This window comes from Canis aureus, chromosome 19 (genome assembly GCF_053574225.1).
Source record: "Canis aureus isolate CA01 chromosome 19, VMU_Caureus_v.1.0, whole genome shotgun sequence".
In the NCBI taxonomy this organism is placed as follows: Eukaryota; Metazoa; Chordata; class Mammalia; order Carnivora; family Canidae; genus Canis; species Canis aureus.
In genome coordinates, this window is record NC_135629.1 from 1,643,627 (window position 1) to 1,668,800 (window position 25,174).

Here is a 25,174-nt window from a genome sequence, read left to right on the forward strand (position 1 = left end):
AAGTGGGGGCACTTTTCTCCAGAGGCAGGGCCATGGCCTGACTGCGGGCTGCACACAAGGAGCCAGGAAGGGGTCTGGGAGCCTCCCCAGGTGCCTCCAGTCCTCAATCCGTCTCGTGCTGTCATGGACACCCAGACTCCGGGAAGAGAAGGTCATGATGCAGAAGCAGCTGCAGGAGGAGCGGCTGCAGCGGGCCCAGGCCCGGGCCCAGGCTGAGATCAAGAGGAAGGTGGGCAGGGTGGCCCCAGGGAGTCGCTGCTGGGGAAGGGCCCTGCGACCAGGCACAGTGGGGCTAGGAGGGGCCGGGGGCCTGCGGCCAAGCCTGGCTCACCCCCTCTGCAGGCGCTACTGCTGAGGTGCTGGGGGCAAGGCAGGGCCCCCAGAGTAAGGCCAGGCTAGAGTGGGGTCTCTGGCTCCCCGGCCCCCACCAGCCCCTGTCCCATAGGGCTGCCCTCCACATCTCGGGCCCTGCCTCCCCTGCACGTCCTCCAGTGGGGCTACCTGCCCTATCCTGGTCAGCCACTGTACTGGCTGGTGCCCTCACGGCCCTACCCTGGTGCAGCCCTCGGCTCAGGAGCTGGCAGGAACAGCTCAGCCCCTCAGGGGCCCACCATACCACCAACGCTTGGGCCAGACCCCGCCCCTCCAGCTCATCACCCATACCCAGGGGGTCCCCAACCTGACTGCCCTGCCAGGAACTTCCTTTTGGCCCTGGAAGCAGGAGGCGCACTCCCCAGTGCAGGCCCAAGCCTGGATACAGCCCCCGGCCCCCAGCAGACACGAGGCCGAGGGGCTGCTCTCTGCATACAGCAGCACCCCACATGCCATCACGTGGGGACAACACACACTGTGGGGTCTCCCCGCAAGTCCCCCAAAGGAAGCGGGTTCCCTCTGTTTAGCCGGATACTTCCCCGTGTGCTTCCTGGTGTGCCCCTGCAACACTCACCCATCTTGGGGCCGGCAGCCCAGGAACAGGCTCTGGGGGTACTCAGGCCTGAGTAGTTTGAGGGCAGCTCCAGCCCTGAGCCTGCGGGCAGACTGCAGACGCCGGGACATCCCAGGCCCCACCGCCTGGGCCCACCAGCCTCCAGGCACGCTCAGGACACCAGCACCTGACGCCTCAGGGCCTAGGTGGCGCCTGCTGGGGGTTGTGGGGCCTGGGGCCGTGGGGTACCTGCTCACGGAGTCGGCTTGCCCTGCAGAGAGGCAGGAGACTGGTGTGTCGCTCCCGGCCCCCTGCTCTCAAAGCAAAGGAGGAGCCCGAGCACGTGCTGATGGACCAGAACAAGGAGGAACAGCTGCTGTTCTTCACCTAGCCACCAGCTGGCCCGCAGCAGCTGTCCCCGCGTCCACATGCCCCCCACCTGGCCTCCCTCGGTACGCTTCCTCATGCGTGTGAAATAAACTCCCCATCGTGGTAGTCTGATGCCCTGTTTAAGGAGGCAGGTTGGTTCCAACACCCGCACCCAGCCCTCTGATCCCTGGAGCCCAAGCCCCAGCTTGGGAGGAGGAGCTCAGCCTGGCCCGCACGTCTGAGACACACGGGCCAAGCCCACGCTGAGGTCTGATGTGCAAAGACCAGAAAAGGAGGCAGTAAGCTGGGTGGACGAGAGGGTTACACTATCGACAGAAGACGAAACACCATGTCAACACTACACACACACTCCAGTGAAGTAAGCCAAGCGACACCACTAGTACGTGACTATACAAAAACTTTTATTCGTTTGTACTAGAAGTTGGGCCCTTGGCCACCAAGGAACCCAGAGCCCAGAAAACTGCCAGTCAGCACCAATCACTCCATAGGGGGAGATGTCCCGGGGGAAGGTCTAGTGACACACTCCGAAGCGAGTGTTCCCATGGCCTGGCCCCACTCCCACCAGGACAATGGTGGCCACCAGCCCCCAAGGCCACCCTGGCAGGCAGGCTGGCTCTCAAGCAGGGAGAGGGCTGCTGGGTGACTGGGAGGCTGAGGGGCCAAGCGGACACAAAACCTTAGTCTGTGACATGGCACAGGGCTCTGCGGGTAAAGACTGTTTATAAATGGGGCCCGAGTTCCTGTGGGTAGAAAAGCACCCAAACAGACAGCACCTCAGAGCAGGATACAGGGAGGACTCACACCTGAGTGCTGGGGTCATTGTCAAAGGCTGACAACTCCAGACATGAAGAAACACAAAACAGGCAGAGTCTGGACAATTCCACGTCCAAGAACCAAACAGCTTCTCAAAAGACATGTGCCTTGATAGGCACAAGGTGGAAAACAGCACTTCTGAGTGACCCGCGGCCAGTCCTGCTAGCAAACAAATAAATATGTGCAAGGTTATCAGATCATCTCCTTTGCAAGACAGATTGTACTCTGGAAACAACGGGGATGCAGTCTATGCACACATGCACCATGACAAGCACACAGGCCACTGTCACCATCCTACATGTCAGCAGTAATCAGGCCACGACTTTAGAAACTGGACAAATTACTAAACATGAACACCCAAAAACAGAATTTAGAAGAATTTAGTGTTAACGCTACCATCCATCCCCGAATTATAAGGTCTAAGTCTGGTCTGTGAGGAGGCCTTGCTAACAGGGCCTCAGTGCACCCCACGTCACCCCACACGCCAGCTGTCCGCGGGCTCTGCCGACATGGGGATTCCAAGGTGGCTTCACGGTGACAACATGCCCGCTTCTGCCCTAGAGGGAGACAGAATCAGCCCAACTGCAAACACCACCCAGGGGGCTGGGAAACAGCTCTCAGAAAGGGAAAACTGTTTCCAGATCTCCCTCAGGCCAAACACTAAAACACAAGAAGCTGAAAGATCCCACTGGCTTTTACTACAAATACCTGGTACTTGACTAGGGACTCTGTACTCTACCCCAATCCTGCGTAAGTCTGTTTTTCTAACGCAGCAGGTGCTCCATGGTGCAGATGGAATGGGACAGGAGATATCCCTGCATGGCCGAGTATGGGAAAGCCATGTGCTCTGCCCTGAAGGCAGTCCCTTGCCTCAGCGAAGCACTTTGCTCGTATAAGGCAATTTCAACAAATACAGCCCCCAAATGGTTCCTGATACAACATAAGAAAAACATTTTTGAGAAATGTGCCCATAGGTTTCCAAGGAGCTCGGCTAGCCTTCTGAGCAGGAACCCTATGGGGACTGCACGACCACGTAATGGAGTCTCATGGGACATAGACCAGAGGTGTCACCCCCGGGGCAGAGGGCTGCCGTCACTGCAGGTCTCGCAGATTGATGGTGCTCCCTGCACACTGCACATCCTCGGGCCTGGCAGCCCCTCCAGCTGCAGGAAGCACCTCCTGAAAAACCAAGCAGAGTAGTGAGGGGCAGAGTAGGGGCTGGGGCGGCGCACAGCCACCTGCAGAAGGTGGCCCGGCAACCCCACACAACCAGCAGCATAACCTGCAAAGCCAGCCAGTAAGGCACCCCTTACTTTATCAAAAAGAACTTGCTTTCCCCTCATTTTAGCACATATTTCTTGAAGAAAGAAATTTTAGTGTAAACAGGCACTAAAGAAGACAAAATGAACTTAATACTACTATGTTACAGGTGTTCTGGGCAACGTGACTGTCCCAGGTTACTTTATGACCCTTTATGGCACCTCTCCCAGCTCCTAGCTGCCCGTGGGCAGCAATAGCGGCTGCACCACCACCCACCTACCCACCCCCTCCTCCTGCTACAACTCTCCCACTGCATTAGATCCAAGGCAAGGGTAAATATCTTTCGGCCAATTATTAGTACACTACCAGATTTAAGAATGATCTCATGAGTGGGAATACCACACAGAATGGAGTCAACACCTGTGAGGTCTTCTGAATACACATTCCCCAACTGCATTTGAAGGGACCACACTCCAGCTGTCTGGGAGCCCCACCAGCCCCCTCTGTGTACCAGCACTTCACTCAATATCTGTTTTAGACGTTAAAGAAAATGCTGAATAACTGCTGGGGATTTACCCCAAAGATACAGATGCAGTGAAACGCCAGGACACCTGCACCCCGATGTTTCTAGCAGCAATGTCCACAATAGCCAAACTGTGGAAGGAGCCTCGGTGTCCATCAAAAGATGATGGATAAAGAAGATGTGGTTTATGTATACAATGGAATATTCCTCAGCCATTAGAAATGACAAATACCATTTGCTTCAACGTGGATGGAACTGGAGGGTATTATGCTGAGTGAAATAAATCAATCGGAGAAGGACAAACATTATATGGTCTCATTCATTTGGGGAATATAAAAATAGTGAAAGGGAACAAAGGGGAAAGGAGAAAAAATGAATGGGAAATATCCAAAAGGGAGACAGAACATGAGAGACTCCTAACTCTGGGAAACAAACAAGGGGTGGTAGAAAGGGAGGAGGGCGGGGGGATGGGGTGACTGGGTGATGGGCACTGAGGGGGGCACTTGATGGGCTGAGCACTGGGTGTTATGTTGGCAAATTGAACACCAATAAAAAATAAATTAAAAAAAAAAAGAAAAATGCTGAATAGCCCAATTTGAATACAAGAAAAAATTACCACATGTATGGATTTTAGAAATAAGTAATCTAAGGCTGAATTATTAGAAATTTGATAAGCTACTTATTTTATTTTATTTATTTTATTTTATCTTATCTATTTTATTTATTTTATACTTATTTTATTTATTTTATTTTATTTATATCTTATTTATTTATTGCCAAATCTACATTACCCACTGCCGCCTACACTTGGTTCATCCACTTACTTAAGCAAACCTTCCTGGGTCTGTTTTCCCATAGGTTAAACTGTGGCTGATCTGGGAGCACCTGGCTGGCCAGTCGGTTAAGCATCCAACTCTTGGTTTGGGCTCAGGGTCGTGAGACTGAGCCCCATGTCAGGCTCCAAGCTCAGAACAAAGCCTTCTTGGGTTTCTCTGCCTTTTCCTCTGCCCCGTCCCCTCAAATAAATAAATCCCTTTTTTAAAAAAAAAACCCCCAAACTGGACAGCCTTTCTCCTAGGAGAAACTTGACTAGAATTTCTAAATATGAAATATTTAAAGAATATATTAAACTTGACCTTATTTACAAGTAGGGGCTACAATGGTGAGCAAACCTGAGCCTCAGTTTTATTGAGGCTTTATTCTCAGTCTTTCATTTCTTGGTCACTTACCTACGTCTTCTAGAAACCAGCAAGACATCCTGGCAACCAACCCAGTGAGTTTCCACTAGAGCCCTACCTCAGTGACAAGTCTCAGAAAGCCAGACGCTTCATGACAATCTTACTAACAAACCCAAAGAGTTGTTAACAAACCCAAAGAGTTGTAAGGCGTCCAAACCTGGAGGACGTAGATGGGCAAATCCACAGCATACAGGGGGTGGAAGGCAGAAGGCTGTGGGCTGAGGACCAACGGCGAGGCTGCTTCACTGGAGGGGTCATCCTAGGGAGGCAATGGCATGTCTCATTTACCAAGCACAGCACCATTCCTCACCTTGGCCTGAGGATTCCCGTTGCTCAGATACATATCCACCGGATCCCAGGAGAGGCCACAGCAGGCGCCAGCTGAGGCCTGAGGACCGAATAACTGAAATAGGGGGCTGGGGGCTGCTTGCCCCTCCTCCTGGTGCTCAGTCTCTCCCCTGTTTCCAGCCTGCAGCCCATCCCTCCTGCCATGTGGCTACTCCGCACTCCCAGGCCTTTCTCTGGAACTCCCCGATGCCCAGAACCTCCCGCCAGCCTAGGCCCTGATTTCCCTCCTGTGGGCTGTTCCTGAACACTGGCAGAGATTCCCATTGCCCTCCCTGCACGCCCCCCGGCTCACCAGCGGCTGCCCCACACTGCAAGAGAAGGCCCATCTCTGCCCCGATCCATAGTCAAGCTGGTCTCCCGAGAGGGGAGGCTCCTAGGCCCCTAATCAGGCAAGCAGGAAAAGTTACACCATCTAACATTTCAGTGTTCACGTGCAGGCCCAGCCCATGGTGGCCCACCGCCCAGCCACTCAAGCTGGTGCCACTGCCACCATCAGCATCGCCCAACCTTCTCCCAGCCTCACGAACCTCCTGTGCTGAGCATGACCACTCGTACTTCACAGACAATAAAACTGAGGCTCAGAGAACTTAGGTAACTTGCCCCAGACAATACTGGCTGGAAAGGGAAAGGTAGAGGATTAAAAGTGAGATTTCTCTGCCTCAAGGCTCACATCTTCAACTGGGTGTCTCAAACAGCGCTTCTCCCTTTCCAATGAGTGCCTTTGCTGCAATGGCACCAGCTTCCTTGAAGTCGCAGAGTCAGAGCCTCCGGTCTTGCCTTCCCCAGGTCTCACCTGCCAGCCGTGACCACGTTCAGAAGGGCTCTGCTGGTTCTCCCCCCGCCCCACAGCCCCCATCTGGGGAGAGCCCTGACCGGTCTACTGCTCTAATGCCCTGGCCCCACAGCAGGCAAGAAGAGACCTGTTTTCCTGCTCACCCTAAGCCTAAGCTTCCTAGGTCCCACTGCCACCACGTTAGCTTCTTGTTTTCTGTAAGAGCAAGGCTGTTCCCTGGCCCCGTCTCCCAAGCCCTCTCCGCCCCTCTTAGACTCTTCACAAGCGGCACAGTCCTATCTCCTCGACAAGCCTCTCCCAGAACTAGAGACCCCATGGATCTGGCCTTCTCCCCATTCGGAGCCAGCTCAGCCCTCAGAAGTCTCGGATACCTCTGTGCCTCCTCTAGCTGCCCCAGGGTGCAGAGAACACAGGCACTGCTCAGGGAAGAGGTGGCACGTGATCAGGGCAGGGCTCTTCTCTCCCCTAAACAGCCCCAATTTATTGTTCCTCTTCCAGTTCCTCCAAAATGAGACTGGAAACCAAGGTGTACCCATTGTGTCCAGTGGGTGTTCAGGGAGTGAGTGGCTGTCAGCTGCAGGTGCCCGTGGGGCCCCCGGCACAGTCCAAGAGGTGGCTGGCCTGCCTGTGAGGGGCTCATTTTGTAGGGAAGACAGGCGGGGAGCGGGGGAAAGCTGGTATCTTGAACACATAAAGGCTCCATCCTCGGCTGCACTGCGAGCCCTCCCCAGAGGGCAGCTACGAGTCGGCCTGAGGCCGGAGCAGGGCTGCACCTCCACTTCACAGCCCCAGCGGAGAGGTGTGGCACACAGACTTCATGGGCCGCAGACACGGGAGGTGTGGGGACAGTGAGGCGTCAGTTCTGGTGACCATGAGAGCTCAAACACCGCGGGACAGGATGGGAGGGAGGGAGCTGGGGTGACAGTCATCACCCAGGACTAGGGATGCTTTGAAGCAGGGTGGGGGCAGCTCCTGAGAGGGAGGAGCTCCAGAGGGGTAGAAACTCAGGAAACCAACCCGAAGACAGGCTTCCCCCAGTCCCACCCGGCCGGCAGCTTGGCAGCTTCCCGGCGACTGGCACCCCTTGGGCTCACTGGCTCTTACCTGCAGCAACTGGACCTGAACGCACTGCACACCGGCTGCTGGAGCTGGTCCTGGCACACCTCCACTGGGCACCACTAAGTTCCCGTACAACCAACCAGTTGGGCTTGTGTGGCAGTGAGCAGGACTAGCCATGCCACCTTTCATTTTCCTCTGAGCGGGACCTGAGGCTCCTACAATGAAACAAACCAACACATGCAGTGTGGGTGGCTGCTCAAGCCCTGCCCTAGCCGAGGCCACACTCTGGGGGCACAGCCTCCCCGTCATCACTGTGCACAGCCCTGCATACTCCAAACCAGTTCATAGAGAGTCATGGTGAAAAAAACCAAGATTTTGATTAGAAAACGTAGCAAACTCACACCCATGTCTTCTGGACACTCGGCAATCAGACCCGCGGTGTTCATTCCACGGGGGCAGAGGCCCCTCCTTACCCTGCAACCCCAAGAACAAGAGCTCCCCCAGACCATGGCGTGCAACTACCACACAGAGCCGCAGAGCCGCAGGTGCTCAATAAGCTGCCAAATCCTTCAGGCGTTTTCTGCCCAAGGTCCCTTTCAAGAGTCATCACTTCATTGAATGAATAAGAACATGCTTTTCAAAATAATTAAGTACAAAGAAGAAAGGAACAATCCGAGCACCCAGAAACGGTCAGCGCATGGTTTGTGAGCAGCAGGAAAGCCCAGACCAGTGGCCACTGACTCCACAGTCTGACCTGGGACAACAGCCTAAGCTCTGGCCTCCTTGTGAAATGGGAACAACACTCCTTACCTCAAAGTTCTGGGAGGATTAAGGAAATATGTGATACAAGTTCAGAACAGTGCCTGGGTCCTAGTAAGTGCCACGGAGTTTCAGGTGCGGTGACGGCTGTGTGCAGGCAGCCCAGGACAGGTGAACACGAATGACTTCATACAGTTTTACAGTGACCCTCACACAGGCTGATAATAATAAAAGCATTTAGTTTTTGTTGGATTTAATAAAATGAAAAGGAACAGGTGAAACTGAAGAATGTCCTGAACTTCCAGAAAACACATCTTCGTGAAAATTTCTCATGATTTTTCAGGACATTAACAGGGAAAAGAGGAAAAACATGAGAGGCTGTGTTCTTTGTGTAGGTCTCTGTACTCCAAGTTTCCATTTTATTATTCTTTTTTTATTTATTTATTTTTTCAAGTTTCCATTTTAAACAGGAACGGTCGACTCTGGCACACAGGATGCACCGCCTCCATTACGGCAAGTTCTCCTGTAGTCTCAGGGCCAGCACCGGCCTACAGGTCCGAGCTCTGCAGCTGCGCCATGTGCTACGGGGGCGCCCCACGCTGATGCCCGCCTGCTCCTGCCCATTGCCCCAGCAGGGTTTCCCACAAGCTCGGGACTGCTCCCACCCAGGGCTGTCTGCGGCCTCCGCACCCACGGGACAACCTGGCTGCCAGGAAACTCTGGGATCACTCTCCCTAAGCCTTGCACTTGACAGACACAGCTCTTGGCGGGGGGCCTGTTATTTCCTTCCTGGATGCTGAGGGATTCTTCACCTTGGTGGCAAGTCTCGGTTCTCAGGGAGCATGTGTGGCGCCCCCTTCACTGCAGGGAAACGCAGACCCAGCACAGCTGAGCACCTGCTTCCCCTTCCATCCGTCAGCGCCTGGGCCTCAGGGAATCCAGTCCCCTTGTGAGCACAGCTCTGGCCTCCTCCGTGCTCCTAACTGCCCTGTGGGCGGCCCAACCGCAGACCAGCACTGGCACCTGGGTGAGCCAGCAAGGTGCGGTGCTGGGGCCCGGGATCCGCTTGCTCTTCTCTAACAGCGAGAAACTCTACATCACTTCCTATTCTCCCTGAACCGCGTGTTACTCCTCTCAACTTCCGGAACGTGCCGTTAGGCTCTGAGGTCCTGCACCACCCGAGCGCGCATCACATGCACACACGCACATAGAGTTCGTTTGAAGACTTACTTATACTTTCTAGAGCTGAAATCTTCATCTGAAAAACCCAGTTACCACTGCAATTATTAGAGATGCAAATGCAACCAAAATAACAAAACCTATTAGAAACTCTGATAATGATGAAATATCAAAAGCAACATTGTACTATAAAAGCACTGAGAACTGTGACTTTTTCCAGGAGGCTCAGGCGGCTGCGTCTAAGTACTTCTCTCGAGGTACTTCTCGTTGCTAGCCTCAGACTTGGTCAGCACAACTTCTGCCAATTAAGAAACATTTTAAATAAAATACTCCTGTGCTTTAGATGTAATTTCATCACAATGACAGCACTCCGGTGCAGCTCGCGGGGATCTGTGCACGCAGCGCTGGCAGCAGCAGTCTGGACCATCAGGACACTGCTCCTGCCTCACAAAAGGTCCGATTTCACTTTTCAGTTCAAATAAACACCAAAGCATGGTTTAAGGGGTATTATGAAAACCACTGTGAAATCGCTTAAGGAAAGCATCAAGTAATGTAGCTCTTTTAAAATTTAAACTCAATTAATTAACATACAATGTATTATTGGTCAGAGGTCAGTGGTTTATCAGTCTCATACAACACCCAGTGCTCATCCCATCACCCAGTTACCCCATCCCCTACCCACTTCCCATCCAGTAGCCCTCAGTTTGTTTCCTATGATTAAGAGTCTCTTACAGTTTGTCTCCCTCTGATTTTGTCTTGATTTTTCCTATCTTTCCCTATGATCCTGTTTAGTTTCTTAAATTTCACATATGAGATCATAAGTTTCTCTGATTGACGTTATTTCGCTTAGCATAATATCCTCTAGTTCCATCCATGTTGTTGCAAATGGTAAGATTTCATTTTTTTAATGGGCTGAGTAGTATTCCAGTGTGTGTGTGTGTGTATGTGTGTGTGCGTGTGTGTGTGTGTGTGTATCCTCTATCCATTCATCTGTTCAGGGACATTCTGGCTCTTCCCATAGTTTGTCTACACTGGACATTGCTGGTATAAACACTGGGATGCAGGTATCCCATCATTACACTACATTTGTATCCTTTGCATAAATACCTAGTAGTAGTGTAATTGCTGGGTCACACAGTAGCTCTATTTTCAACTTTTTAAGGAACTTCCATACTGTCTTCCAGAGTGGCTGCACCAGTTCACATTCCCACCAACAGTGTAAGAGGGTTTCCCTTTCTCCACATCCTCTCCAACATTTGTGGTTTCCTGCCCTGTTAATTTTCCCCATTCTCACTGGTATAAGGTGGTATCTCACTGTGGTTTTGATTTGTATTTCCCTGATGCCAAGTAATGTGGAGCACTATGTGCCTGTAGGCCATTTTTACGTTCGTTAGAGAGATATCCATTCATGTCTTCTGCCCATTTCTTGATTGGATGATTTGTTCACTGGGTGTTGACTTTGAGAAGTTCTTTAGATTTTAGATACTAGCCCTTTATCTGATACGTCATTTGCAAATCTTGTCCCATTCTGTAGGTTGTCTTTTCATTGTGTCAACTGTTTCCTTTGCTGTACATAAGTTTTTTATCCTGATGGAGTCCCAATAGTTCATTTTTGCTTTCATTTCCCTTGCCTTTGGAGACGTGCCTAGTAAGAAGTTGCTGTGGCCAAGATCACAAAGGATGTTTCCTGCATTTTCCTCTAGGATTTTGGTGGATTCCTTTCTCACATTTAGGTCTTTCATCCATTTTGAGTCTATTTTTGTGCATGGTGTGAAAAAATGGTCCAGTTTTCCCAATACCATTTGTTGAGGAGACTGTCCTTTTTTTCCCCATTGGATAGTCTTCCCTGCTTCGTTGAAGATGAACTGACCATAGAGTTGAGGGCCCATTTCTGGGTTCTCTCTTCTATTCCATTGATCTATGTGTCTGTGTTTGTGCCAGTACCATATTGTCTCAAGGATCACAGCTTTGTAATACAGCTTGAAGTCAGGCATTATGATGCCCCCGGCTCTGGTTTTCTTTTTCAACATTTCTTTGGCTATTCGGGGGTCTTTTCTAATTCTATACAAATTTTAGGATTATTTTTCCAGCTCTGTGAAATAAGTTGATGGTATTTTGATAGGGATTGTACTGAATATATAGATTGCTCTAGGTAGTATAGACATTTTAACAATGTTTGTTCTTCCAATCCATGAGCATGGAACATTTTTCCATTTCTTCATGTTTTCCTCAATTTCTTTCTTGAGTGTTCTATAGTTTTCTGAGTATAGATCCTCTGCCTCTTTGGTTAAGTTTACTCTTAGGTATCTTATGGTCTGGGTACAACTGTAAATGGGATTGACTCCTTAATCCTTTCTTCAGTCTCATTGTTAGTGTATAGAAATGCCACTGATTTCTGTGCACTGATTTTATATCCTGCCATGTTGCTGAATTCCTGTATGTGTTCTAGCAATTTTGGGTTGGAGTCTTGGGTTTTCCATATAGAGTATCATGTCATCTGCAAAAAGTGAGAGTTTGACTTCTTTGCCAATTTGGATGCCTTTTTCTTTCTTTTTGTTGTCTGACTGCTGAGGCTAGGACTTCCAGTACTATGTTGAACAGCAGTGGTGACAGTGGACATGCCTGCCATGTTCCTGACCTTAGGGGAAAAGTTCTTAGTTTTTCCCCACTGAGAATGTTATTTCCTGGGGGCTTTTCGAAGATTGCTTTTATGATATTGAGGAATGTTCCCTGTATCCCTACACTGGAGAGTTCTAATCAAGAAAGTATGCTGTATTTTGTCAAATGCTTCTCCTGCATCTCTTGAGAGGATCATATGGTTCTTGTCCTTTCTTTAATGTGGTGTAACCACACTGATTTGCAGATGCTGAACCACTCTTGCTTCCCAGGAATAAAACCCACTTGGTTGTGATGAATAATCCTTTTAATGACTGTTGGATCTTATTTTGGTGAGAATTTTGGCATCTATGTTCATCAGGGATATAGGTCTGTAATTCTCCTTTTTGGTGGGGTCTTTTCTGGTTTAGGGATCAAGGTAATGCTGGCCTCATAGAAAAAGTCTAGAAGTTTTACTTCCATTTCTGTTTTTGGGAACACCTTCAGAAGAATATATATTAATTCTTCTTTAAATGTTTGGTAGAATTCCTCTGGGAAGCCATTTGGTCCTAGACTCTTCTTGTTTCTTGGGAAATTTTTGATGACTGCTTCAATTTTCTTCTTGGTTATGGGTCTATTCAGGTTTTCTATTTCTTCCTGTTTCAATTTTGGCAGTTTATACATCTCTAGGAATGCCTCCATTCCTTCCAGATTGCTAATCTGCTGGCATATAGTTGCTCATATGTTCTTAAAATTGTATTTCTTCGGTGTTGGTTGTGATCACTCCTCTTTCATCATGATTATATTTATTTGGGTCCTTTCTCTTTTCTTTTTGATAAGTCTGGCCACGAGTTTTATCAATTTAATTCTTTCAAAGAACCAGCTCTTAGTTTCGTTGCTGTGTTCTACTGTTCTTTTGGTTTCTACTTCATTGATTTCTGCTCTAATGTTTATTATTTCTCTTCTCCTGCTAGGCTTAGGCTTTATTTGCTGTTCTTTCTCCAGCTCTTTCAGGTATAGGGTAGGTTGCATATTTGCGACCTTTCTTGTTTCTTGGGAAAAGCTTGTATTGTTATACACTTCCCTCCTGAGCACCTCTGCTGCATTCTGTTCCATGGTTTCGAACAGTTGTGTTTTCATTTTCATTTGTTTCCATTAATTTTATTCTTCTTTAATTTCTTGGGTTGACCCATTCATTCTTTAGTATGATGCTTTTTAGTCCCCATGTATTTGAGTTCTTTCCAAATTTCCTCTTGTGATTGAATTCCAGTTTCAAAGCAGTTTCGAAGTCTGAAAATATGCAGGGAATGAGCCAATCTTTTGGTACCAGTTGAGACCTGATTTGTGACCCTATATGTAATCTATTCTGGAGAATGTTCAATGTGCACTCGAGAAGAATATGTATTCTGCTGTTTTAGGATGGAATGTTCTGAATAGATCTGTTAAGTCCATCTGGCCCAGTGTGTCATTCAAAGCTCTTGATTCTTTGTTGATCTTCTGCTTAGATTATTGTCCATTGCAGTGAATGGGGTATTAAAGTCTTCTACTATTACTGTGTTATTATTGATGTGTTTCTTTACTTTTGTTATTAATTGGCTTATATAATTGGCTGCTCCCATGTAAGGGACATAAATATTTAAATTTTTAGATCTTCTTGTTGGATAGACCCTTTAATGATGATATAGTGACCCTCCTTATCTCTTATTACACTCTTTGGTTTAAAAATCTAATTCATCTGATGTAAAGACTGCCACCTCAGCTTTCTTTTCATGTCCATTAGTAGGATAAATGCTTTCTACCCCCTCGCTTTATTATTTTTTAAAGATTTTATTTATTTGAAAGAGAGAGCAAGCACAGAAGCAGGGGGAGCAGTAGGCAGAGGGAGAGAAAGAAGCAGGCACCCCACTGAGCAAAGAGCCCAATGCGGGGCTCAAGCCCAGGACCCTGGGATCATGACCAGACCTGAAGACAGATGCTTAACACACTGAGCCACCCAAGTGCTCCCACCCCCTCACTTTAAATCTAGAGGTATCTTTGGGTCTAAAGTCTCTTACGAAAAAAATTAAATAAATAAAGTCTCTTACAGACAGCATTTACATACTGGGTCTTTTTTTAATCCAATCTGATACCCTGTGTTTTTTTCATTGGGGCATTTAGCCCATTTATATTCAGAGTAACTATTGAAAGATATGAATTTAGTGCCATCATATTACCTATAAGGTCACTGTTTCTGTATATCGTCTCTGTTCCTTTCTGGTCTATATTATTTTTGGGCTTTCTCTTCACTTAAAGGATCCCTTTCAATATTTCTTGTAGGGCTGGTTTGGCGATCACAAATACCTTTTGTTTCTGTTTGTCCTGGAAGCTTTTTCTCTCTCCTTCTATTCTGAATGAGAGCCTTGCTGGATAAAGTATTCTTGGCTGCATGTTCTTCTTATTTAGGACCTCGAATAATACCCTGCCAGTCCTGTCTGCCCTGCCAGGTCTCTGTGGAGAGATCTGCTGCCAATCTAATGTTTCTTTCCTTGTAGGCTATGGACCTCTTGCCCAGAGCTGCTTTCAGGATTTTCTCCTTGTCTCTGAGATTTGCAAGTTTCACTATTATATGTCAGGTGTTAACCTCTTTTTATTGACTTTGAGGGGGGTTTTCTGTGCCTCCTGGACTTGGATGCCTGTTTCCTTCCCCAGATTAGGGAAGTTCTCCACTATAATTTGCTCCAATATACCTTCTGCCTCCCTCTCTCTCTTTCCTCTTCTTCTGGGATTCCAATTATTCTAATATTGTTTTGCTTTATGGTATCAATTATCTCTCAGATTCTCCTCCTGTGATTCTAGTTACCTTTTTCTCAGCTTCTTTGTTCTCTATCATTTTGTCTTCTATACCACTAATTCTCTATTCTACCTCATTTATCCTAGCAGTTAGGGCTTCCATTTTTTATTGCATCTCATTAAATAGCTTTTTTTTTTTGACTTGTTATAGTTCTTTTATTTCTCCAAAAACAGATCTAGTGTCTTCTATGCTTTTTTCAAGCCCAGCTAGTATCTTTATGATTGTTACTCTGAACTCCAGTTCCAACATCTTACTTAAGTCCATATTGATTAGGTCCCTGGTAGTCAGTAACTGCCTCTTGTTCTCTTTTTTGAGGCGAGTTTTTCCATTTTGTCATTCTTGGCAGAAAGTAGTCACTTGTCTATTTGTAGAGTTGCAGCTATTCTTTTCTTAGATCTCTGGCTGAGTTCACAGGTGTTCAGAATGATTTAACAGCCATCTAGCAGAATTCCTGGGGCCAGACAAAACTAAGGTCTCCTACTCCACCATCTTGGACTCCACTTTTTTTTTTTTTTAAGATTTTATTTATTTATTCATAGAGACAGAGAGAGAGAGAGGCAGAGACACAGGCAGAGGGAGAAGCAGGCATCATACAGAGAGCCTGATGTGGGACTCGATCCAGGGTCTCCAGGATCATGCCCTGGGCTGCAGGCGGCGCTAAACCGCTGCGCCACCGGGGCTGCCCGGACTCCACTTTTTAAGCTACTTTTAAAAGCAAGCAATATTTAAATATGTATATCCACTATTTATTATCTAGCTTTATAAGACAAAAACAAGATCACGTTGAGCCATTTCTCATGTATCTTGTAATGATTCAATGAAAGCTGTGTAGATCATATTCTATATGTTACCTATGAAGCAAGAAGTATGATCAAAGCCTTGTGTCCCTTCACCAGACGTGTACTACCATGTATGCTATGCAAACAATGGGAAATTTAAGTAAAAATCATGTGGTCAAAATTGGAAATGGATGCCATTTAATTTTGCCAGACATCAGCATTACAAGTTTCCATAAAAATCAGTATACACTGCTGGAAAAACTAGTCAGCAATCAAAATTTGGTTGTATTTTTATTAAAACGATGCAAGAGGCATTAATTTTATAACAGAAAATAAGGTGGACTAAAACTAGAATACCTGGTGACACATTATAAGCTAAACTGGTTTTAACGGCCGTATTAGCATACACCATCACATTCTCTTTTCAATCTATTCCTTCAATCCAGTACCTGACAATCTGGTAGTTCTACCAACACCACAGTGGCACTAAGAAGAATCGCTGCCTCTAACTGGAAGTGCTCTAGCACCTTCTCTGGTTAATGACTTGTTCTAGGGATGAAATGTCAATAGTTAAAAAAACTGCTCAGGTTTATATACACGAACACTGCTGCTTTTGTGGGATTCTCCTTAAAAGCAGTTCCTGCTAGGACAAGAGCAGAAGGGTGAGAAAGTTGAGAGCTCACACACCCAGGGCCCGAGGCAGTATACTGTATATACTGTATACTGTATATCAGTTCAGAACATCTCAACATACCCTCCTAAAACCTGTGCATGAGGAAGGCCCAGCTGGCCACAGTGGCCCGAGGCAGTCTTGATGCCTGTATGAGTGAATCCATACAAGATGCCTCCCTGAAGCCAGCACTCTGAAGTGTCCTGGATCTGGGGCTCTGGAAGACTGTTTCTATACACACCCTGGAGTGCTTCACCATAGGGAGCTTGGTGGTGGGGTAGGACTCAAAGGCGAACAAGAGAGCCTGCAGAAGTCCTGGACCCAAACGCAGTCTCAAAGATTACTAATGGAAGATGACAATGTGAAAGCAGATCCCCTTCAAACTAGCCATGCTCCCCTCCCCTTCAAAGTCTTCTCATCCACCCCAGGTCCTAGAAGACAGGCTGAACACTTCCCATAGGCACCCTGAGAAAGCTGCAAGGGAAGAAGGCAGGACTAGGAGAGGGGAACCTGGGCTGGCACGCTGAACGCCCCACACCCAGCCTCTTGACTCCCTGCTCAGAAGAAAAAATGCCTTCACCAGCTGGATTCATGGGAGCAGGGTGCTGGGTTACATGACTCCAGACAATCTACTCTGCCATCTGGTAGTGTGCTGTCAACATGTAAATCAGCTGAAACCTACACCCTTCCTGAGTCAGGATGCTGGAGGCTTAAAGCCAACAAATAGTCTCTACATAGAACCCCACAATGGCCATGCAGCCATCCTCACAAGTAAAAGATGCCATGGCATTAAATGTAATGTGACTAACTTAACTCATAAACTGATGTCAAGAAACAAAAAATTCCTCATAGTGGAAATCTAGAAAACTTCAGGGGGCAAGTCATCTTCATAATGAACTGAATTTTGCTTCAATAATCTCAACATTTATCTGAAACACTGGATTGTGCAGATAACCTGAAAGAGCAGACAGAAGAGAAAGATAAAGCTAGTCAGCAAGTTGACATCTAGGTAGAGAGACCTAAAAGACAACCCTATTTGGGGATGAAATAGTCAAGTGATCAAGAGTACACCGATGCATAGTCCTGAGTCCCTACTGACTCATCCGTGACCCACACTGCAGCATGATCCCCTCAGAGAGTCACTATCAGAATAGGTGAGGCCTGTAGCATACAGCCTGGCTCTGGCAAAGCACTCTGCCCACACACCTCCTGACGATGCCCCTATACTGACAGCTACACAACGCAGTGCCAACTCAAGCTCGTGGCATCCTCAGCCTGGGAGGGATCTGCACTGAAGATGGTCAGCTCTCCATCCTGCATACCACTGGCTCCGATGTCTTGCTTCCCCGCACCAGGGGTGTGTGTGGAGGGATAGGACTTTGGTCTCGTGCAAGCTTTCTCTGCTGGAGATCCTCACTGAACCACAGAACACAGTGAAGTATGTGAGTACCTATTCCCCAATTCTCCTGAGGATGGGAGGCTGGACTCATTACATATCCTGGATGGTGCCGGGGCTTAATGCTCTTATAGTTCCGGATGTGTTCAGTCCTACACGGCTATTAAAGGATATACCACAAAACAGATTTATTCACAAGAAAAAATATTCATGTTCAACAGCAAAGAACAGATAAAAGTATACGTGTATCATTGAAATAAGTAACAAGCATAGTTTATACACTAAACGTTTAACATCAAAAGGCTGAAGTGGTTGGTGGTGGGACTGCAGGGGAAAGTGCCTAAGAAATCCACCATTCTTCTTCCCAAAGACTGAACCAACATTACCAAACCAGTGAAGGAATGTGAATCTTAAGCTTATGCCAGCCTGCATGCCCAAGCTCCGGCCGCCCCACCTGTCTCTGTCACAGCACCGGCCGAGTCTCAGCACCAACACTCCTCCACAGGCCTGGGTCCCCAGCACAGTGGTCTCCCTGCCCCATTATTACTCTTTTTCGAATCTTGCATGGAGATTTTAACTAAGTTATTCTTCCAGATGAACTTAAAACTGGCAGGTGTTTTTTTTTTCTTTTAGAAAGTTCCTTTGGGATTTTTAAGGAACTAAATAAAAGATGTAAACTTTGAATTGAATGTTCCATCCCAAGTACATAGTAAGCTGTAAACAGGACCTTATCCAGGCTCAGGCATATGCGTCACTGGGAATCCTAGATATTTTATTACTTTTATTGCCTTTATGAGTGAGATTTATTATTGTTTTTCATTATTGTTTTTCTGATTATTCTAATAGAAAAGCTCTTCATGGGATATATCATAACGTGTTTTGTGCAATTAGTTATCTTTATTTGTAATTATTTGAGTCTATTCCCTTGGGTCTTCTAAGCCCAATAATCATCATCAATAGGTAGTCACATCTTCCTATTTGATTATCTATTTTTCTCTAAAGCTTCCATAAAAATGTCCAATGTTATTGCAGTGTTGGCTTGGTTGGTTCTTCCGATTATAATAGGAACACATCTCCTCATTGAAAACAACGTTGACTGCTATTCTAACTTGCTCTCTATTATTAGGGAAATCTTTTTAGTTCCTAGTTAAGGTTTATGATTTTTAAAAATCAGCAACGATGAGTTTTTTCAACTGCCTTGTTTGGCATTAGTGAAGATAACGTGGTTTTCCTTTGGTTTTCTAATGTGGCAAGTTATACAGACAGCTGCCTAACCCTGGACAAGCCCAGATCATCCAGAACTCAGGTGCTAGTATTCTACTCAGGAGTTCCACGTCCACCTCACTCATCAAGGGTGAGCCATGCGGCTCTTGTGTGCTGTAGAGCTGGCAGGCTGACTGAAGGTTCTGGAGCCAGTCAGCCTGGGATTCCACCCCTAGGGCAGTCACCCATCACCTGTGCAGCCCCCACCAACCTCATCTCTGTGCCTCAGGTTCCTTACCCAGAAAATGGGACTGTATAGAGCTGCACGGCATAGGGCTGCTCTGAGAACTACCTCAGAACAACGCTGGGCATACAATCAGCTTGAATTAACTGTTCTACCTCTGTCCAGTGTAGTGTTGGAGTATGCTAACTGGATGGCTCTTACTTGAAAGGTGTCCAGTGATTAGCTATCAATTCGTGCCTTATCATTCTTTAAACAAATATTGACTGTATCTTTACTCCATTGGGTACTGGGCCATAGTGGTGATCCTTACCATGAAGTTTATGATGGCTGCCCGTGTTCTAAGTACAGATGTTTCTCAGGGACATACAGATGGACCTACATTCAAAATGCAGTGATGAAACAGTACAGGGCACCGTAGAAACACTGAGGGGGCCAGTAGTGCCAAGAGGCCTTGGGAAAGGTTTGGGATAACCTGGCAGCCATAATGTAGTCACAGTCCTGGGGAAACTGTTTACAGGGCATTAGGGTCCCATCAGGGCCCCAGGAACACTCTAGGTATTGCACCAGAGGGATTCCATGCCGCCAGTGAGTATACCAGTGATGGCGCACTAAGGAGCAAACACCCCAGTCAGCACAGAATCCAGAACAACGTCTGGGTCCAGGGCTGCCCATCAAGAACTGGGACCATGGGGGAAACAGCCATTGTCATAAAACTACCAAAGTGAAATGAGAACAAGGTCCTGGTTCCTCCTTCCTCCCTCCACCTAATCTCCTGCCAATACTTCCATTGGCCAACCCTGCCTGGGAGCCTAGGAAGGACAGTTCCTGAGGCTGTGAACGTCAAATCTGCATGCTGGGCAGGGTGACTTATAGTTCACATAAAAAGGCTATGCAGGGGATCCCTGGGTGGCACAGCGGTTTAGCGCCTGCCTTTGGCCCAAGGCGCGATCCTGGAGACCCGGGATCGAATCCCACGTCAGATTCCCAGTGCATGGAGCCTGCTTCTCCCTCTGCCTGTGTCTCTGCCTCTCTCTCTCTCTCTCTCTCTCTCTCTGTGACTATCATAAATAAGTAAATAAATAAACAAATAAATAAAAAGAAACATTAAAAAAAAAAAAGGCTATGCAGCAGCTCCCAGGGTAACAGAGAAATGGGGGCTGGCTATGGGACAGAGTGCATCCCAGCACCATCCATAGTTCACCCATGCCAGAGCACATACTTTTGGCCAAGGATGGCAGGCTTAGGCTCCCACGGCATGGTCCCACCTCTGTCAGCTGAGCTCTAAGAGCCAGGGGTCTGAAACCACGTATACACAAAGCCCTGCCACTGTTTTCCTTATTGTGCCCCAGCAAAACTACCTAGAAGGACAGGTCCTATCTCCCATAACAGAGAGGATGCTGGAGCCAGAGAGTTTAGGCACTTGCCCACAGCCACCACAAGCAGAGGAGCAGGCCTCAACAATGTTCCTGACTACTGAGCTGGTGCTCTGACCCTCAGACTCTGACACTGTCACCATGAATCACGTCATGTGGCAGCATGGATAGCACAACTCCAGAAACGTGAGGCACAGCCATCACAACTTTTATGTTCAATAAAGGCCTCCTCCTCACAAGGGTTAGACACCTGCCAGAGTCAGACTTCCATGCTCACCTGACAGCAAGGTGGGAGGACCTGCAGGGGAACAGGTGACTACCAAGGAGATAGAAAGGAAGCAAGACATGCACTCCAGCAGGAACAGCACAGGGCAGGCATAAAGCTAACAGAAACAAAGTAAGTGACAGCTGCTGGTCAATAAAGGGCAGGCCTCCATGGGCAGGACCGACAAAATCCTTATCGCCTGCTCACTGTCCAGGTGCAAGACACTTCAACTCACAGCCCATTCAGGGACAGGAGGCTTACATTTCTCCACCACCCACCACAACAGGAAATGTGTGGCCACCAAGCCCCTTTACCCTGCTTCAGATATCTGGCTATGCCAGCCCTCAACACCACAGCTCTGGTCCAGGAACCAAATGGAACCTCGGCCCCAAGGGAGCAATGAGCAGAGATGGGCCACAAGCGTACTGGCAGGAGGCTCACTCTCTGGAGAGCTGCTCAAGGCAAACATGCTGTGCTTACCCCAACCTGCAGGCCCTAACCCTGGTATGTGAAGGTCCGCAGTGCAGAGGGAACTACCATGGACAGCTAGAGCAAAATCATCCAGACCCTAAAAGCAAAGACAAGACCAGACAGCCTCCCCACAGCCTACCATCCACTTTGCTCCATCACAGGCCCCATCTGCCATCCAGAGTGCCTAAATGGAGCCTACAGGGCACGGGGGGGGAGAGGGGGCAAGGGGTGAAAAAGCCCGGAGTGCTTCTGACACACGTTTTCCCACAGCACCAGGGAGGGTTTTCTCCAGCTGCAATCCAGACTATCCCCATCCACCTCACTGGGAAGCTTCATGACACTCAAGTTCACAATCCACTCTTTCAGGCCCAGTGCCTGTGTGAATGTTCCCAGATTTCTCTTGTAAAAAAAGTTACAACTGCTGCAGCGTTCCAGTTAACAGACAGCCTGCACTGGGACCTTCCTCCTGTCCTCCCTCCCTCAGTGTGGCTCTTCTGCTCTCAGCATGGCAGCAAGAGGAAGAAATGGGAGGAGCCTAGTGATAAATGCCCAAAGATTTTTTTTTTTGCTTCAATGTGAGGAAAAAAATTTTAAAAATTTTAATATGTGTACACATACTATAAAAAATTGATCACTGACTTAATTTCGTGGCTCAATCCAACCCTGTTATTCAAACATTCCAGTGGCACCACGTACGTACATTACCTGGCCCTCCATCTGCATGCCCATCACTAGACAAGCTGGTGATGCTAAAGGAGCCACAGGGGCTGCCCGCGCTGCCTGACCCCTGTCTGTGTTCCCTGCGGCTCTCTCATCACCCCCTTCTGGGAAGGAAACCAATTCCAGACTACATGTCTCAGTTTCCAGGTGAAGCAGCTGAAGAGCCCACCCAAGAGCCCCAGGTATGCTCCATCCTGGGAAGGGAGGGGGATGACAGCTGTTTTGGCTCCACTTCTTAAATGGGGGGTTAATATTTATTAATTACAAGGTTAATGTATTTTCAAATACAGAAAATAAAAATGATGAAAAATGATTTAAAAATTCATAATCTTAACATTCAGAAAAAAACACTAACTACACAAGGGTATGTGTTCTATCATTTTCGTTTCTATACAAATACATAACACAAATGTGTCTACCAACAACATGTCAGCTTTTCTTACAAGCAGGGACTTACCAAAAATATGCAGGAAGTGTGCAGCTTTACTGGCAGACATGAGCTATAAATATTTAGTAACACACAGTTCCACACCTGGCAGCAGCTAGCACATGTATCTTTATGTAGATGCCAGGATATTTTTTCGAGAGAAGTTACAAGTAGTCATTTCATGATTGAACATTACCCATATCTTCTAGCTCTTGAAAACAGCATCAAGTGGCCATCCAGAAATGTCACACTGTATCCCCGTGTTCCATGCACACCCTGACTCTGAGCACCAAGCACACCCCTCTGCCCACAGAGGAGATGCTTCTTTCTTGGTCAACAGCCTTCTGCACAGCGCCTACTCATGCCTCATCTCCATTTTTCCCCCCCATGGGGGGATTCACCTCTCTTAGCATTTCATGCTATGTTAACAAAAACCTTTCAGTGTCCACTGATCTCCAAGGCCTGTGCCTCTGCTCTGCTCTGGGCATCCATACCCTCTGAGCAGTGAGTGCATAAGGGAAAGTGGCTTTGGTGACCCAGCTGTAGAGCATGCTGGTGGTAAGTCTCTACCTTAGGGAGCTACTATGAAGACAAAACACGAGCTAAATCATGTAAAGCACACAGATGAGGACAAAGCAAGAGCTGGCTATCCACACAGCTTTCCATGCCTTTAAAAAAGCCCTAAACTTCTCACCTTCATTCTTTATCCTATGGAATTTTAGTAGCTTTTCTCCCAAAAGGCCATCACTCATTTGCCAACAATGAGAAGAGCCACCTTGACGCATAAAACAGTGTAGGCCTCAGGCCTGTGTATCAATGTATGTCCCTTTGTCTTGGCTTAAGGGGCACAGGACCACCACAGGTTCAACGGTTGTCACTTGTGAGATGTCCCTGCAAATGCAGGGCAACCAGGCTAGTTTCCTGTGGGTCCTCAGGAATCCCTGCCTGTAGTTTCCTACACCAAGTACTCTGAAATCTCCTCGGAATTTCAAATGGAATTGCTTCAAATACTGTGGGAAGAGTTAGCATGTCGGCAATAATGACTTCTTTCTCTTCCGAACTCCACAGCTGTCAGCAAATCTTGTCGTCTCCATCTTTTAAGACAGATCCAGGATTTACCCACCTCTTCCTACTGGCAGCCCATGTGCCTGCAGCCACAGTCATTTCCTACTGGGGCCTGCAAAGAACCCCAATCTGCTCTCTTTGCCCCTTATGGTTTATTTTCAGAACAGCTGGAATGATCCTTTAAAAAGATCATGTCACTTTTCTAATTATGCCTCTATGTCTTCTGATCTGACTCCAAGTGAGAGCCAAAGTTCCAACAATGACCTAAGGCTCTAAACAGCCTGGGCTCTCACCAGCTCTCAGATTATTTCCGAAAAGGTCCCCCCTTCTCCCCCCTCCATGGGCCTCCTCCCTCTGACAACAAAGGCCTTTCTTTGAGAACACCCTCCAGCCTCAGGCTCACAGGGACTTTGCTTAGATCTGTCCACATGGCATCCTTCCTCACTTCCCTCCATCAAGGATCTCCTCCTCTGTTGAGGACTCTCTCTACCCTATTAAAAACTGCAAATCATCACAGACCCATTTCCTTGTTTTATTCACATTTATCATTTACTGTTTTTGTTTATCTGATGTCCTCCCCACCCCCATCCCCAATCCCCCCGCCGCAGCTCAGTTCCCCCCGCCCAGCTCCCCCCGGAGAACATGAACAATGGTGTCCCCGCATGGCACTTAGCAGGCACAGGTACCAAAAGGAAGGAGGCATGACATCTGGAACTCTCTTTTCTTAGTGAAGTTTTGTCTCCTCTTCCTCCTTTATGTCCTCCCACTTATGAAGTTTCCTCCTTATTCTGGGATTTGTGTTGCTGCTGTGAATGAGGTATTTTCTCCACTGCATTTCCTAACTAGCCATTGCTGCACACAGTACACTCCTGATGGCTATACATTTATGTTACAAGCAGTCACTTAAACGTCTCTTAAGTGCTAACCATTTTCAACTGATTCTTTAGGGCTCTCCAGTAAGTGGTCAAATCATCTCTTAAGTTACTATCTCCTCCCTACAAGTTCTTATTTTTCTTGATTTCAATGACAAGAACCTCCAGAGCGACATTAACACCAATGGTAACAAAAGCAATTCTTGCGTGCATATAGAAGAATGCCTTTGGTAACTCACCGGTCAGTGTGATGTTGGCTCTTAGTTTGGGCTACGAAATCTTTATTACATTCTTATTTCTACCAATAATGGATACCAATTTTTTCAATAAATACAAAATCCATTGGGAAAAATAATATAACCCAACTACCAGACTTCCTAACATTCATCATTCTCAAGCTGTAGGATTAAAACTCACTTGGTCAGAATATTAAAATATTTTGCCAAACTGTACAGATATTTTATTTAGAACATTCGCCATGTATTTTTCCAAGTCATTAATCAATAGCTCTCCTTTTGAGAGGTATCCTTGTCAGGCTTTGGGTTCCAGATCATAAGGAGTTTCCCCTTTTCCACAGAGCCCTGAATACCGTTTAATGTAGGTATTCCACGGAAGAGTAGAAATGATCTGTATAACTATCAGGTAAGCATGAGCCTCTGAAATACCTCAGCCAGCAGTTGTTGAACTGTTTATACTCTTATTTTTGAAAAATGGTGATTTGTTTTTCTGCAAAATTATGCATTCTCCTGCAAGTACTCCAATTTATCACCATATACTTTACATGATTATTTACTCTCCACTGAATATGTGCAATTCACTTATGCTTTATTTTTTCTCTTGATAAAACCACTCAGATGGAGGTAGAAACTAACAGGTTAGTTAACATCCACTGCAGGATGTTTTGTTCAGCCCACACAGAACAATTTTAACTACGAATAGGCTGCACACTCAGGCATCCAAATCTGGATCTGACTCTC

At 47.2% G+C, this 25,174-nt stretch overlaps 2 protein-coding genes across 8 annotated transcripts in view; one reads left to right on the top strand and one right to left on the bottom strand.

Moving 5' to 3' along the window:
- CFAP100 (cilia and flagella associated protein 100) overlaps positions 1–4,219 on the top strand; it is a 56,525-nt gene extending 52,306 nt beyond the window's left edge. For all 6 annotated transcript variants that reach the window (XM_077857564.1, XM_077857569.1, XM_077857566.1 and 3 more), the window contains 2 exons: positions 136–229; positions 1,203–4,219. In XM_077857564.1, the coding sequence (XP_077713690.1) occupies positions 136–229; positions 1,203–1,316 (208 nt within the window). In that variant the 3' untranslated portion in view covers positions 1,317–4,219. The remainder of the gene's footprint in view (positions 1–135; positions 230–1,202) is intronic.
- ZXDC (ZXD family zinc finger C) overlaps positions 1,696–25,174 on the bottom strand; it is a 44,565-nt gene continuing 21,086 nt past the window's right edge. For both annotated transcript variants that reach the window (XM_077857563.1, XM_077857562.1), the window contains 3 exons: positions 7,395–7,564; positions 5,307–5,408; positions 1,696–3,307 (listed from right to left, as the gene is read on the bottom strand). In XM_077857563.1, the coding sequence (XP_077713689.1) occupies positions 3,221–3,307; positions 5,307–5,408; positions 7,395–7,564 (359 nt within the window). In that variant the 3' untranslated portion in view covers positions 1,696–3,220. The remainder of the gene's footprint in view (positions 3,308–5,306; positions 5,409–7,394; positions 7,565–25,174) is intronic.